This window comes from Amblyraja radiata, chromosome 7, assembly GCF_010909765.2.
Source record: "Amblyraja radiata isolate CabotCenter1 chromosome 7, sAmbRad1.1.pri, whole genome shotgun sequence".
NCBI classification, from domain to species: Eukaryota; Metazoa; Chordata; class Chondrichthyes; order Rajiformes; family Rajidae; genus Amblyraja; species Amblyraja radiata.
The window spans coordinates 82,921,388-82,938,245 of NC_045962.1; the positions used below are offsets into that span (position 1 = coordinate 82,921,388).

General features: G+C 49.7%; 1 protein-coding gene across 3 annotated transcripts in view; it reads right to left on the bottom strand.

The window, feature by feature from the left end:
• sema5b (semaphorin 5B) overlaps window positions 1-16,858 on the bottom strand; it is a 280,478-nt gene that overhangs the window by 103,731 nt on the left and 159,889 nt on the right. For all 3 annotated transcript variants that reach the window (XM_033024865.1, XM_033024863.1, XM_033024864.1), the window contains exons 5-8: window positions 12,218-12,280; window positions 8,814-8,912; window positions 6,173-6,386; window positions 3,486-3,771 (exon numbers count right to left, since the gene is read on the bottom strand). In XM_033024865.1, the coding sequence (XP_032880756.1) occupies window positions 3,486-3,771; window positions 6,173-6,386; window positions 8,814-8,912; window positions 12,218-12,280 (662 nt within the window). The remainder of the gene's footprint in view (window positions 1-3,485; window positions 3,772-6,172; window positions 6,387-8,813; window positions 8,913-12,217; window positions 12,281-16,858) is intronic.

Below are 16,858 nucleotides of genomic sequence, written 5' to 3' on the forward strand. Positions count from 1 at the left end.
AGGCTGCTGGCTTGCGTTCAAACTCGTATAATCCCTCCGTTTCCACTTGCCACAGATTAGTTGGAGAGAAGCAGGAAACACACTTGCAGTCTTTGCCGGCTTTCAGAGTCAAAGAGCTTCACTCACCGAGTCAAACAAGATGCATCAAACAGCCCTTTCTGCTCGGAACTTGCAAGATGCGATGAGAGGCTTGGCCCAAGGGGCCGCACGATGGCGCGGCAGTAGAGCTGCTGCCTCACGGCGCTTCAGCCCCATAGACCCCAGTTCAATCCTGACCACGGGTGCTGCCTGTATGGAGTTTGTACGTTCTCCCCGTGACCTGAGTGGGTTTTCTACGGGATCTATCTCTCCTTCTCAACCCCATTCTCCTGCTTTCTCCACATAACCTTTGACACCCTTACCAATCAAGCACCTGTCAATCTAGTCATGTCTCTACTATTTATTTCATTCCCCTTACATGTTTTTCCTCTACCTGCTAAATTTTTGTAAGGTGTCCTTGAGACTCTTGAAAGGCGCCCACATAAAATTAAATTTATTATAAAATGTAACATGCCAATATATATTTGGCACCTGAAAAAAGGTACCACAGTATTGTACTTACTTCTAATAAATAAATTTATATTAAAAAAAAGAAGAGGCGCCCATAAATAAAATTTATTATTATTATTATTAATCTAGTTCTATGCTATCCAACTTACTGCACGGTGGCGCAGCGGTCGAGTTGCTACCATATCGACTTTCAGCTACGGGCGCTGTCCGTACGGTGTTTGTACGTTCTCCCCGTGACCGCGTGGGTTTTCTCCGTGATCTTTGGTTTCCTTCCACACTCCAAAGACGTGCAGGTTTGTAGGATATTTGGCTTGGTGTAAATGTAAAATTGTCCCTAGTGTGTGTCGGATAGTGTTAATGTGCGGGGATCGCTGGTCGGTGCGGACTCAGTGGCAGGGCTGCCAACATCGGGTGAGAGTTGGGAGTAGGAAATTGCGATAGACCAAGCTCGAGGGTGTGGAATGACCGAGTGGGGGTAGGGGTGTGGAGCTTCTGCATTTTTCAACTTGAAATTGTGCAATCCGGTGCATACTGGCAATGACACCAACGCATCCTTGCTCCTCACCCTCTTGACCATAGAACAGTACAGAGGATAGACACCAAATGCTGGAGTAACTCAGCGTGTCAGGCAGCATCTCTGGAGAAAAAGGAATAGGTGACATTTCGGGTCGGAGCCCAAAGTTCGAAGAAGCAGTCCCGAAATGATTCAGTCTTCAGACTGTGAGGAAGGGTCTCGACCCGAAATATCACCTATTCCTTCTCTCCAGAGATGCTGCCTGACCCGCTGAGTTACTCCAGCTTTTCATGTCGATCTTCAGTATAAAGCAGCATCTGCAGTTCCTTCCCACACACAGAATGCCAAGACCTTATCTGCTTGGTTCATAGCCCTCCATTCCCTGCCTATCCAAAGTCTCAATGTCACTATCATACTGTATTACTCTTTTAAATGCCTGTTCTGTAGTTACGTTAGATAGCAAACAAAGTGAGGCCTTGTGATGTGTAGAAGTCATATCGACAGATAATGAGAACTGCATTTACATCTAAACACCTTAACTCAACCCAGCCTGGGTTTAACCTTTGGTCGATGGAGTCTCAAGAAACTGAACATGCTGGAATCATGGGCAAAGCATGTAGTAGACAATAGACAATAGGTGTAGGAGTAGGCCATTCGGCCCTTCGAGCCAGCACCGCCATTCAATGTGATCATGGCTGATCATCCACAATCAGTACCCCGTTCATGCCTTCTCCCCATATCCCCTGACTCCGCTATTTTTAAGAGCCCTATCTAGCTCTCTCTTGAAAGCATCCACAGAACCTGCCTCCACCGCCTTGAGGAAGAGAATTCCACATGCAGTCTTTCCACTGACTGGTTAGCACTCAGCGGTAGAGTTACTGCCTTACAGCGCCGGAGACCCGGGTACCATACCGTCTACGGGTGCCGTCTGTACGGAGTTTGTACGTTCTCCCCGTGACCGCGTGGGTTTTCGCCGAGATCTATGGTTTCCTCCCACATTCCAAAGACATGCAGGTTTGTTGGGAAATTGGCTTGATATAAGTGTAAATTGTCCCCAGTGCATGTAGGGTGGTGTTAATGTGCGGGGATCGCTGGTCGGCGCGGACTCGGTGGGCCGAAGGGCCTGTTTCTGTGCTGTATCTCTAAACTAAACTAAACTATACTGAGCTAAACTAAAAAACCTTTCACTGTACACGTGACAATAAACTAAAATAAACTCAACTAAACTAAATTAAATTATAGCTAAACTAAACTAAGATTTGTTCTGGCCAATTCCTATCTCCACTTCCCCCACCTTCAGTCTGAAGAAGGGTCCCGACCCGAAATGTCACCCATCCTTTTCCACCAAAGATGCTGCCTGACACTCTGAGTTACTCCAGCACGCAGGAGGACCCCGCGTGGGGGGAACCACCTTGTGGCTGAGGGAGGAAGGGGATACTTAGCAACCCTGTCGGTGCCCTTTATGTGGCGACCCTTTGCATACCTTGTGTATACAAAACAAAGAATATATGGCTGTGACTTGTCACATGTGACAATAAAGTATCATCCTGGGGCGGCTCCCAACGGTTGGGCCATTTCAACTATCGAACCCCTCAGCATGGGAATGGATGAGTCCAGAGGCGGCCTGGTCAGGAGAAGGACAACGAATAAAATACCTCCCGAAACACCTGGCTCAATAGACAATACATAATAGACAATAGGTGCAGGAGTAGGCCATTCGGCCCTTCGAGCCAGCACTGCCATTCAATGTGATTATAGCCATTCAATAAGATCTCCCCTCAGTCTCCTGTGCTCCAAGGAATAGAGTCCGAGCCTACTCAGCCTCTTCCTGTAGCTCTGGCCCTCAACACCTGGCAACATCCTCGTAAATCTACCCTGTACCCTTTCCAGCTTAACAACACCTGTCCTCTAACAATGGTGACCAAAACTGAACACAGTACTCCAAATGTGACCTCGCCAATGTCCTGTACAGTAGGCAATAGATAATAGGGGCATGAGTAGGCCATTCGGCCCGTCAAGCCAGCGTGATCAATGTGATTCAATGTGATCATGGCTGATCATCCCCAATCAGTACCCAGTTCCTGCCTTCTCCCCATATCCCCTGACTCCGCTATTTTTAAGAGCCCTATCTAGCTCTCTCTTGAAAGTATCCAGTGAACCGGCCTCCACCGCCCTCTGAGGCAGAGAATTCCACAGACTCACCACTCTCTGTGAGAAAAAGTGTTTCCTCGTCTCCGTTTTAAATGGCTTACTCCTTATTCTTAAACTGTGGCCCCTGGTTCTGGTCTCCCGCCTTCATTTCGGGATTAACGTCGCGCTACATTGGTGACCCAGACGTGATTCGAACACGCAGCCTTCATTCATTCATTCATTCATTCATGTTGTGTCTATTTTTCTTAAACTAAGGTTGGCGTACACTTACACGTTGGTTGTGAAGATGGCGTAGAGGAGGTCCTGCTCAGGGAGGTAGAAGGTGCCCTGCAGCTCGTTGTAGTAGAAGGGCACCTCTCCGGAGCGCGAGCAGTTCAGCCTGGCCTTCATGAAGGTTGTCCACGTGTCCTCCAGCAGAAAGCGGCCGCCGATATCGCTCTTGCACACCCGCCCCACCCGCGAGTACACCGTCTTGCCGCAGTCGTGCTCCACCGCGTTCTCACGGAAGAAGAAGTAGATGAACAGGCCGATGTCGTAGGCCGAGATGAAGTTGGGTTCTGGGGAGGGGGGAGGGGGGGGGGCAAGACACCAAGAACATGTGAGGCATGGAGAATCATAGAGAGTCTTAGTCACAGAGTCATACAGTGTGGAAACAGGCCCTTCAGCCCAATTCAACCATGCTGACCATCGAATCGTACAGCCATACAATGCGGAAACAGGGCCTTCAATCCAACTTGCCCACACCGGCCAACATGTCCCATCTACACTAGTCCCACCTGCCTGCGTTTGGCCCATATCCCTCTAAATCTATCCATGTACCTGTCTAAATGCGTCTTAAACGTTGCGATAGTCTCTACCCCAACTACCTCCTCCAGCATCTCGTTCCATACACCCACCACCCTTTGCTTAAAAAGTTACCCCAATAAATATTTCCCCCCACAGTCTTAAACCTATGTTATCTGGTTCTTGATTCCCCAACTCTGGGCAAAAACACTTCATGTGTTTATCCGATCTATTCCTCTCGTGATCACCCCTCATCCTCCTGTGCTCCAAGGATCAGAGTCCCAGCCGGCTCAACCTCTCCCTGTAGCTCAGGCCCTCGAGTCCTGCAACATCCTGGTAAATCTTTCAAGCTTGACACCATCTTTCCTCTCACATGGTGACCAAAACTGAAGGGTGAGGTGAAGCAAGTGAGAAGCAGAGATGTTGTCACAGCCTTGATGTGATGGTGTGGGGTAGATTTTTGCAACTGGAACAACCTCGAAACCCTGCAGCACGGTGGCGCAGCGGTAGAGTTGCTGCCTCTCAGTGCCAGAGGCCCGGGTTCGATCCTGACCACGGGTGCTGTCTGTGCGGAGTTTGTACGTTCGCCCCGTAACCCGCGTGGGTTTTTCCTTCGGGGTGCTCTGGTTTCCTCCCGCACTCCAAAATGACGTACAGGTTTGTAGGTTGATAGGCTTGGTGAAATTGTAAGTGGCCCTGGTGTTGAATAGTGTTCATAGAAACATAGAAACATAGAAAATAGGTGCAGGACTAGGCCATTCGGCCCTTCGAGCCTGCACCGCCATTCAATATGATCATGGCTGATCATCCAACTCAGTATCCTGTACTTGCCTTCTCTCCATACCCCCTGATCCCTTTAGCCACAAGGGCCACATCTAACTCCCTCTTAAATATAGCCAATGAATTGGCCTCAACTACCTTCTGTGGCAGAGAATTCCACAGATTCACCACTCTCTCTGTGAAAAATGTTTCTCTCATCTCGGTCCTAAAGGATTTCCCCTTTATCCTTAAAATGTGACCCCTTGTCCTGGACTTCCCCAACATCGGGAACAATCTTCCTGCATCTAGCCTGTCCAACCCCTTAAGAATTTTGTAAGTTTCTATAAGATCCCCCCTCAATCTTCTAAATTCTAGCGAGTACAAGCCAAGTCTATCCAGTCTTTCTTCATATGAAAGTCCTGACATCCCAGGGGATTGCTGGTCGGTGCGGACTGGGTGGGCCGAAGGGCCTGTTTCCACTAAACTAAAAGATGTGCAAGTTTACGATATGATACGCTGGGATAGAACATTTATTTATCCCAGGAGAAAAATTGTTCCGGCAACAGTGATAAAACACAACAAGACACATGAAACATGAAATTAAAGTGACAAGTGGAAAGTCCAGGATTGGGGCTCTGCAAATATTGGGGATGGGGATGGGGGTGGGGTGGGGGGGGATTCAGTCTACCCCACGACAGAAGAGGGAGGAGTTGTACGGTTCGATAGCCACAGGGAAGAAGGATCTGTGGCGTTCTGCGCTGCATCTTGGTGGAACCAGTCTGTTGCTGAAGGTGCTCCTCAGGTTGACCAGTGTCAAGAGGTCATAAGGGATAGGAGTAGAATCAGGCCATTCGGCCCATCAAGTCTACTCCGCCATATTAAGAATAAGGAGTAAGCCATTTAGAACAGAGACGAGGAAACACTTTTTCTCACAGAGAGTGGTGAGTCTGTGGAATTCTCTGTCTCGGAGGCAGGTTCTCGGGATGCTTTCAAGAGAGAGCTAGATAGGGCTCTTAAAGATAGCGGAGTCAGGCGATATGGGGAGAAGGCAGGAACGGGGGTACTGATTGGGGATGATCAGCCATGATCACATTGAATGGCGGTGCTGGCTTGAAGGGCCGAATGGCCTACTCCTGCACCTATTGTCTATTGTCTATTGTCTATTGCCATTCAATCACGGCTGATCCATCTCTCGTTGCTAACTCCATTCCCCTGCCTTCGCCCCGTAACCTCTGACACCCGTACTAATGACGAAGTATTGAGGAGGAGAAGAAGTAATCACGCAGTGTGTCATGGAGGGGGTGAGCAGCATTGTCCAAGATGCGCCGCAGTTTGACGATAAACTCTAAAGCCTAAAGTCTAAAATCAGTGACGCACACACAGAGTGAGACAGACAGACTGGGGTTTGCTGGTTACCATTCAGCCATTTGGAGTTGTATTGTGCGGTTCGGAGCGGAGGCCCATTGCCCAGGCTGCGGTAGATGGCAGGGTCTCGACCGGAGAAGTCGATGACAGTGGCCGCGTACAGCTCCCCCCGTGAGGTGATCACCGCGGTGGAATTGTGTTTGGGATCGTAGGGGCATCTCGCCACGCCGTTGAACTTGTCGAAGGTCACGCTCAGGTTTCCCAGCTACAGAAGGAAATAAAAAAACAGACAGGCTGTTACACTCGTCAAGTCAAGAGTCTAGAGAGTTTATTGTCATGTGTCCCAGATAGGACAATGACATTCTTGCTTGCTGCAGCACAACAGAATATTGTAAACAAAAATACAGAACAGTTCAGTTCAATATACACATAAATAAGCAGATAAAGTGCAATAAGATTGTTAAGGGCTTGGACACACTAGAGGCAGGAAACATGTTCCCGATGTTGGGGGTGTCCAGAACCAGGGGCCACAGTTTGAGAATAAGGAGTAAGCCATTTAGAACGAAGATGAGGAAACACTTTTTCTCACAGCGAGTGGTGAGTCTGTGGAATTCTCTGCCTCAGAGGGCGGTGGAGGCAGGTTCTCTGGATGCTTTCAAGAGAGAGCTAGATAGGGCTCTTAAAGATAGCGGAGTCAGGGGAGAAGGCAGGAACAGGGTACTGATTGGGGATGATCAGCCATGATCACATTGAATGGCGGTGCTGGCTCAAAGGGCCAAATGGCCTACTCCTGCACCTATTGTCTATTGTCTAATAAGCTGTTCTGTTTATTGGTGATTTAATAGCCTGATGGCTGTGGGGAAGCAGCTGTTCCTGAACCTGGATGTAACAGATTTCAGGCTCCTGTACCTTCTGCCCGATGGTAGCGGGTTCATTTTACATTTCCCCTCTCTGCTTGTTCGGTTTCAGTTTCAGTTGTCACGCGTGCCGAGGTACAATGAAAAACTTTTGGTCGGCTGCTAACCAGCCAGCAGAAAGGCAATGCATGATTACAATCGATCCATTTACAGTGTACAGATACACGATGAGGGAATAACATTTAGTGCAAGGGTGAAGCCAGCAAAGTCCCTTACAAAATCTTTAGGCTTTGGAGATACAGAGCAGAAGCAGGCCCTTTGGCCCACCGAGTCCGTGCCGACCCGCAATCACCCCGTACACGGGCATTATCCTACACACTAGGGACAATTTACAATTTACAATGACATAGAGGTAGGCGGGATGAAATTTGCAGGTCATGTACTCAGAATGTCACCAGAACGTGCACCTAAGATAGCAATGACATGGCGACCTGACGGAAGAAGGAAAAGAGGCCGACCAAGACTCACAGTGGAGGAGAACATTCCAGAAGGATTTGGAAGCCCAGGACGCTAACCTATCGAGCGTGGAAGACGTCACACATGACTAAACAGCTTGCTGCCCAACGCACTCAACAGTGTGGTAGAAACTAAGTCATAGAAACATAGAAAATAGGTGCAGGAGTAGGCCATTCGGCCCTTCGAGCCTGCACCACCATTCAATATGATCATGGCTGATCATCCAACTCAGTATCCTGTACCTGCCTTCTCTCCCCTTTAGCCACAAGGGCCACATCTAACTCCCTCTTAAATATAGCCAATGAACTGGCCTCAACCACCTTCTGTGGCAGAGAATTCCAGAGATTCACCACTCTCTGTGTGAAAAATGTTTTTCTCATCTCGGTCCTAAAAGATTTCCCCTTTATCCTTAAACTGTGACCCCTTGTTCTGGACTTCCCCAACATCGGGAACAATCTTCCTGCATCTAGCCTGTCCAACCCCTTAAGTCGAAGGAACTAAGGTCAACGTGCAACGCTTTACGTCTTTGGAGTTTGGGAGGAAACCAGAGCACTCGGAGAAAAACCACGTGGTCACGTGGAGAACGTGCAAACTCCGTGCAAACAGCACCCGTAGTCAGGATCAAACACGGGTCTCTGACGCTGTGAGGCAGCAACTTCACCGCTGCACCACCGTGCCGTCCTCAGTCAATCGCAGGTTTCATCGCAGGTATCTTCATTTTGACATCGTACTCAATGTTGTGATGTGATAACATTATATTTCGATTGGTCAGCATGGGAAAGATAGGCCGAAGGGCCTGTTTTCATGCTGGCATCAAGCTTAACAGGAGCCCTGCAATGCCACAGGGAGAACAGTCAAAGTGTTCTTTCTCCCTTGCCACAGTGCCACAGTGAATAGTGAAAGGCCTGGATAGAGTGGACGTGGAGAGGATGTTTCCACTAGTGGGAGAGACTAGGACCAGAGGTCACAGCCTCAGAATTAAAGGGCGTTCTTTGAGGAAGTAGATGAGGAGGAATGTTTTTAGTCGGAGGGTGGTGAATCTGTGGAATTTGTTGCCAATTGCGTGGAGGCCAAGCCAATGGATATTTTTAAGGCGTAAATAGATAGATTTGATTACTACGGGTATCAGGGGTTATGGGGAGAAGGCAGGAGAGTGGGGCTCGGAGGGAGAGATAGATCAGCCATGATTGAATGGTGGAGTAGACCTGATGGGCAGAATGGCCTAATTCTGCCTCCTATCACTTATAAGTTCATAAGAACATGTAAACTACAATGTGGGGCCGTCAGGTTCCTAGAGGGGGGGGACAAGAAGCTTTTACCTGTCGGTTTGTGCAGGTTGGAGAGAAGGCATTGGTTCCGCAGGCGAATATTTTCTTCCCGTTAATCAGTAGTACTCGAATATAATTCTGACATTCCTCCTGGAACAGGGGGCAAGAAAATACATAGATTCAGATTAGTTTATTGTCAGACACACCAGGGGTGCAATGAGATTCCGTGTTCATGTGGAGGTTCACAGTATTAAACAGTCTAGCTACAGAAATGATAAGTGCATCAGTACATAAAAGTGCGGCACAGTTTAGGCAGAGATAGATAGATTCTTGATAAGTACCGGTGTCAGGGGAGAAGGCAGGAGAACAGGTTTCGGAGGGAGAGATAGATCAGCCATAATCGAATGGCGGAGTAGACTTGATGGGCCGAACGGCCTAATTCTACTCCTATTCCTTGTGACATGGATATGCAGAGACTGGAGGATTATGGATCACGTGCAGGCAGAGTTTGCACAGACGTTGTGGGCCGAAGGGCCTGTTCCTGTGCTGTACCGTTCTATGTTCTATAAGTGCCAAACAGCGGAGCGGTGTAAGACTGTAGTGTAAGCTGAAGTAGGATCATAGACAATAGTCAATAGACAATAGACAATAGGTGCAGGAGTAGGCCATTCGGCCCTTCGACCCTTCGAGCCAGCACCGCCATTCAATGTGATCATGGCTGATCATCCCCAATCAGTACCCCGTTCCTGCCTTCTCCCCATATCTCCTGACTTCACCATTTTTAAGAGCCCTATCTAGCTCTCTCTTGAAAGCATCCAGAGAACCGGCCTCCACCGCCCTCTGAGACAGAGAATTCCACAGACTCACCACTCTCTGTGAGAGAAAGTGTTTCCTCATCTCGGTTCTAAATGGCTTACTCCTTATTCTTAAACTGTGGCCCCTGGTTCTGGACTCCCCCAACATCGGGAACATGTTTCCTACCTCTAGCGTGTCCAAGCCCTTAACAATCTTATATGTTTCAATGAGATATCCTCTCATCCTTCTAAACTCCAGAGTGTACAGGCCCAGCTGCTCCATTCTCTCAGCATATGACAGTCCCGCCATCCCGGGAATTAACCTTGTAAACTTACAAGTCATCATGGAAACAGGACCTTCGGCCCAACTTGCCCATGCTGACCAACATGCCCCATCTACACTAGTCACCCCTGCTTGCATTTGGCCCATATCCCTCCAATCCTGTCCTATCCATGTACCTGAGCAAATATCTTTCAAATGTTGTTATTGTACCGGCCTCAACTATCTCCTCTGGCAGCTCGCTCCATATGCCTACCACCCTTTGTGTGAAAAAGTTGCCCCTCGTGGTCATATTAAATCTTTCCTTCCTCACCTTAAACCTATGTGCTCTGGTTCTTGATTCCCCAATTCTGGGTGAAAGATTCTGTATTTACCCCCCATTTAATCCTCTCACGATTTAATACACCTGTATAAGTTCTCCCCTCAGTCTCCTGCGCTCCAAGGAATAGAGTCCTAGCCTACTCAGCCATGATCACAATGAATGGCGATGCTGGCTCGAAGGGCCGAATGGCCTCCTCCTGCACCTATTTTCTATGTTTCTATGTTTCTAGTACAGATTCCACACGAACAGCAGCCAAGATGCGGAATCGAACCCTGGTCTCTGGCGCCGTGAGGCAGCATCTCTAGCAGCTGTAACTCCGTGTTGCTGGATCCTCGATGGATGCAGAAATACTGTATAATCACAGCTTCTGACTTCAAGAGAAATCCAGTCAGTGAAGGAGAACAAGGTGTGATTTCTTTGTTCGATTTGAGCTGAGACTCAGTGGGGCTTCTTCCTCTTCTTGTGTGTGGTGTGCACAGCCTAAAGTTGCAGGACAACTTGTTCTATTTAATCTTATTTGATTGTGCAAGCCGGATTGATTGCATTCGTCGAAACACGTGAAGGTTGCAATCTCCCACCCCAGTGGGGTGCTTCAGTTTTAGTTTAGTTTATTGTTATTATTATTATTATTGCTTTATTTATATAGCACATTTTAAGTCAACTTGCATTGACACCAAAGTGCTTTACATAAATTAAATAATAAGTTTACATACAAACCATAGAAAAAGGTTAAAAATAAAGAAAGAAAGAAAATGGACACAACACCTTATAGAGTTCAACACAAACATCCCCCCACAACAGAATCAAAAATTTCCACTGTGCGGTAAAGGCAACAGAAAGTTAAGTCCTCTTCCTCTGAAACACCCAAGGTCGGGGCCCATTTGTGGCCTTGCAGCCAGTCCGATGATTTTCAGGGCCCTCTTGCCGTGAAGATGGAACACTGGCGTCGGGTGAAACAATTCCTCAACCGAGGTACAGTGAAAAGCTTTTGTTGCGCGCTGTACATTCAGCGGAAAGACAATACATGATTATACTGGTCGTAGTTTAGTTTCGTTTAATTCAGAAATGCAGCGCGGAAACAGGCCATTCGGCCCACCGGGTCTGCGCTGACCTGCGATCCTCGCACATTAACACTATCCTACACACACTATCCTACACGCCAATTAACCTACAAACCGATACGTCTTTGGAGTGTGGGAGTGTGTGGTTTGAGTATAGGAGCAGGGAGGTTCTACTGCAGTTGTACAGGGTCTTGGTGAGACCACACCTGGAGTATTGCGTACAGTTTTGGTCTCCAAATCTGAGGAAGGACATTCTTGCCATAGAGGGAGTACAGAGAAGGTTCACCAGACTGATTCCTAGGATGTCAGGACTTTCATATGAAGAAAGACTAAATAGACTCGGCTTGTACTCGCTGGAATCTAGAAGATTGAGGGGGGATCTTATAGAAACGTACAAAATTCTTAAGGGGTTGGACAGGCTAGATGCAGGAAGATTGTTCCCGATGTTGGGGAAGTCCAGAACAAGGGGTCACTGTTCAAGGATAAAGGGGAAATCTTTTAGGACTGAGATGAGAAAAACATTTTTTACACAGAGAGTGGTGAATCTCTGGAATTCTCTGCCACAGAATGTAGTTGAGGCCAGTTCATTGGCTATATTTAAGAGTGAGTTAGATGTGGCCCTTGTGGCTAAAGGGATCAGGAGGTATGGAGAGAAAGCAGGTACAGGATACTGAGTTGGATGATCAGCCATGATCATATTGAATGGCGGTGCAGGCTCGAAGGGCCGAATGGCCTACTCCTGCACCTATTTTCTACGTTTCTATGTTTCTATGAAACCGAAGCTTTCGGAGAAAACCCACGCAGGTCACGGGTAGAGCGCACAAACTCCGTACAGACAGCACCAGTGGTCGGGATCAAACCCGGGTCTCTGGCGCTGCAAGCGCTGTAAGGAAGCAACTCTACCGCTGCGCCACCGTGCAGCCCAAGAGAGAGAAAGAATGGTACAGATGGTACTGGTTAAAGAGTAGCCTTGCGGTGAGAATAGTTAACATATTTACCTCGGTCTTCCCTTTGCTCTGACAAGCCTTCTTGGTGTCTTCTTCTGGACCCCATTCCATCGCCTAGGAAACAAGAAGGGACATGTTAGAGGTGACCTGCTTCAAATGACCTCCATGCAGACACCCTGGGGCTGGTGTCAGAAATCTGTGTTGGATGAGGAGCGGGGGAGGATGGAGGGGAGAAGGAAGGGAGGAATTTTACAGCGGGAGAGAGAAAGAGAGAGAGGGGGAGAGGGAGAGAGGGGGAGAGGGGGAGAGGGAGAGGGAGAGGGGAGAGGGAGAGGGGGAGAGAGGAAGAGGGAGAGGAAGGGAGAGAGGGAGGGAGGGAGGGAGTGGGAGGGAGGGAGGGAGAGTGGGAGAGAAGGAGAGAGAGGGAGAGAGAGTGGAGAGAGGGCGGAGGGAGAGTGAGGAGAAAGAGAGGGCTGAGAAAGGGGGAGAGGGGGAGAGAGAGGGAGGGAGAGAGGGAGAGAGAGGGAGATTAATTTAGTTTAGAACTATAGCATGAAAACAGTGCTTCACGCCACCGTGCGCACGCCGACCAACGATCACCGGTTTACACTAGTTCTATGTTATTCTAGTTTTTGCATCTGACGCACTAGGGCCAAATTTACCAAAGCCAATTAGCCGGCAAGCCCAGCACGTGTTTGGAGTGTGGGAGGAAACCGGAGCACCCGGAGAAAAACCACGTGGTCGCGGGGAGAACTGCAAACTACGTGCGGATAGCGCCCGAGGCCAGGATGGAACCCGGGGTCTCTGGCGTTGCGAGGCAGCAACTCTACCGCTGCGCCATCATGAGAGAAGGAGTGATTAAGAAGAGGAGATTGATTAAGAATCGTGTTGAGGTGTATAAGATCATGAGGGGGGGGGTGGATGTGAAGGGTCTGTCACCCGGATTGTAGAATCGCGGATGTGGGTTTATGGGGAGGTTGGAAGGATTTGATAGAAATCTGCAAGACATCTTTTTCACTCAGAGGGCGGTGGAACGAGCTGCCGGAGGAAGTAGTTGAGGCAGGTACAATAGCAAGATTTAAAAGATGCTTTGGCAGGTATAGGGAGGCAGGCGGTGAGAGGCGGGGTGGGGGGGGAATGCCTGGCCTCCACAATCCGCCTGCACCATCCCCGTGAATGGGCAGCCTGGCTATTCAAGCGCCAAATATAAAAGGCCCCTCGGCCTTTGTCTCCGGTCGCCCCTGACAACGGCATGCCGAGGGATCCCAAGGCATCGCTATTCATTCCGTCTGTGCCTCAGTCCACCCTTCCCCCCACCCTCCCCCCTCAACACCCTCACCCCCCACCCACAGCTCCGATCAGGACACAAAGGCGGGGGTGGGAGGTGTGGAGATAACGGTGAGTTGAGTTGCGTTTTGGTGCAGTTCAGTTTAATTTAGTTTAAGTAAGTAAGTTTATTGGCCAAGTATTCACATACAAGGAATTTGCCTTGGTGCTCCGCCCACAAGTAACAACATGACATACAGTGACGGTTACGAATGACTCGGAAAACACTAAACATTAATAATAATAATAAAACATTAATAATAAAACACCATTGATCAAGCATGTGAACCAACAAAATACCAGATCAAAGGGAGGCTACAGATTTTTGGCTGTTGAGTAGAGCAACTACTCCTGGATAAAAACTGTTTTTATGTCTGGCTGTGGCAGCTTTGACAATCCGGAGTCGCCTTCCAGAGGGAAGTGATTCAAAGAGTTTGTGGCCAGGGTGAGAGGGGTCAGAGACGATCTTGCCCGCTCGCTTCCTGGCCCTTGCAGTGTACAGTTCATCAATGGAGGGAAGGTTGCAGCCAATAACCTTCTCTGCTGATCGGACGATTCGCTGCAGCCTCCGGATGTCGTGCTTGGTGGCTGAGCTGAGTTGAGTTATAGTCAATACACAATAGGTGCAGGAGTAGGCCATTCGGCCCTTCGAACCAGCACAGCCATTCAATGTGATCATGGCTGATTTGAATTGAGTGGAAGATAAAGCTGGGGTAACTCAGCGGGCATCTCTGGAGACAAGGAATATGTGACGTTTCTGGTCGAGGCCCTTTTCCCAAGGGACACTTTGACTTGGACTTTCCCAGTGGAGTTGACTTGAGTTGAGTTTAGATCAGTTTAGTTTATGGCCACGTGTACTGAGGTACAGTGAAAAGCTTTCACTTGCCTGCTATCCAGTCAGCGGAAAGGCAATACATGATTACAATCGAGCCGCCCACAGTGTACAGATACAGGGTGAAAGAAATAACATGAAACCCGTTCAATGCAAAATAAAGTCCAGTAAAGTCCCTTATCTTTTGCGTTTCCATTGCTTTTGCCTTTCATCCTTACCAGGACTAGAGGACCTGAGCTACAGGGAGAGGTTGAGCAGGCTGGGTCTCTATTGCATGGAACGCAGAAGGATGAGGGGTGATCTTATAGAGGTGTACAAGATCACCAGGGGAATAAATAGGGAGAATTCCCCAGAGTTGGGGAATCAAGAACCAGAAGACATAGGTTTACGGTGAGAGGGAAAATGCTTAATAAAGGGCCTGTCCCACGAGCATTCGGCGAGCGCGACTAAACCGGAAACGGGGGCCATGCGGAGGTCGAGTGAGTGACGTGAAGTTCGAGCGAAGTCCGACGGGCGTGCGCAGCGTCAAGACATGCGTACGGCGTCAAGACGCTGCGTATGCCCGTCGAGTCGGTGCGTATGGTGTCAAGGCGGGGGGGCCCTGCACTGCAGCAGTCTCTACTTTCAGCCAGTCTGTTATTCAATCTTTTTTTTAATTTTTAGTTAGTCTAAAGTTTTGTGTTGGGGGAAACTTTAACTTTTCTATGTGGGGGGGGGGGAGGGGGGCAGGGTAAGGAGGAAACCGTTTCCCAGTCTCTTCCTGGCGGGGACGCGACTATTTCTCCGAGTCGCGTCCTCGCCCCCACCTCGCGGCCTACCAGCTGGATCGGAGCGGCCTTTCCTGCCGGGGACCGGGAACCAGACCGGGGCTGCTACAGCGGCGGCGCAGCGCTGGAGTCACCGCGGAGCGGGCGATGCCTACCTGGGTCGCCGTTTGGAGCTCCGGAGCCTTGGGCCGCTGCTCCAACATCGTGGAGCTGGTGCGGGGAGCTTCCAACGCGGGCGGTGCTGAACAACATCGTGGAGTCCTGGGGCGCCTTGCAGAGGGTCTCCAGCAGCAGTCTCCACCCGGCGCGGCCTGCGGACTTTGGAAGCCGCCGACTCCGGTAGGAGGGGGCCGACTCTGGTGTCCACGCCACTGAGGACGTCCCGCAGCCCCGACGTCGGACTTGTATCACCCCGGCGAGCAGTCCTGGACATCGGGCCGCCCGTAGCTGCAACTGCGGAGGGCTTGGGGAGGCCCTGACCACAGGGATCAGTGGAGGAAGAGACTGACTTTGGTGCCTTCCCACACAGTGGGAAACTTTGATTCTGCTGTGTGGGGATGTTTTATGTTAAATCCTATTGTGTGTGTTCCGGTCCCCGGCAGGAAAGGCCGCTCCGATCCAGCTGGTAGGCCGCGAGGTGGGGGGCGAGGACGCGACTCGGAGAAATAGTCGCGTCCCCGCCAGGAAGAGACTGGGAAACGGTTTCCCCCTTACCTGGGTGTTAACATCTCCGATGACCTCTCTTGGACCCACAATACCTCAACTCTGATTAAGAAGGCTCACCAGCGTCTCTTCTTCCTGAGGAGACTGAAGAAGGTCCATCTGTCTCCTCAGATTCTGGTGAACTTCTACCGCTGCACCATCGAGAGCATCCTTACCAACTGTATCACAGTATGGTATGGCAACTGCTCTGTCTCCGACCGGAAGGCATTGCAGAGGGTGGTGAAAATTGCCCAACGCATCACTGGTTCCTCGCTCCCCTCCATTGAGTCTGTCCAAAGCAAGCGTTGTCTGCGGAGGGCGCTCAGCATCGTCAAGGGCTGCTCTCACCCCAACCATTGACTGTTTACCCTCCTACCATCCGGGAGGCGCTACAGGTCTCTCCGTTGCCGGACCAGCAGGTCCAGGAACAGCTTCTTCCCTGCGGCTGTCACTCTGCTCAACAACGTACCTCGGTGATTGCCAATCACCCCCCCCCCCCCCCCCCCCCCCCGGACACTCCTCCCACAGGAAAAACACTATGTCTGTATATATGCTAATGTAAATATTTATTCAAATCATATGCTATGTCGCTCTTCCAGGGAGATGCTAAATGCATTTCGTTGTCTCTGTACTGTACACGGACAATGACAATTAAAGTTGAATCTGAATCTGAATCTGAATCTGATCTTTATACCCTTTCTGGCTTAATCCCTCCCTTCACCACCTCCAGTTTAAATTCCAGTTGGAATATTTTGGAGGACCCAAGAACCAAGAACCAAGAACCAAGAGGCGGCTGCGGGCTGGCAGGACGTTGCCGCGCGGAATTTTTGAACACGGTCAGTTTTTCCGAGCCCAGTTCCGATGTCGGGACCAGCACCGCACAACTCCATACGGCTCCGGCGATCGAAGTGCGACCGGCCCCACGAGGCTATATGGCTCAAGCGGCCACGTTAGGTCGCACTCGCCGCATGTAGTCGCATGCTCGTGGGACAGGCCCTTAAGACTCCTACCAGTTCTATCCCACACGCTGGATACAATTCACCGAAGTCGATAAACCTACAAACC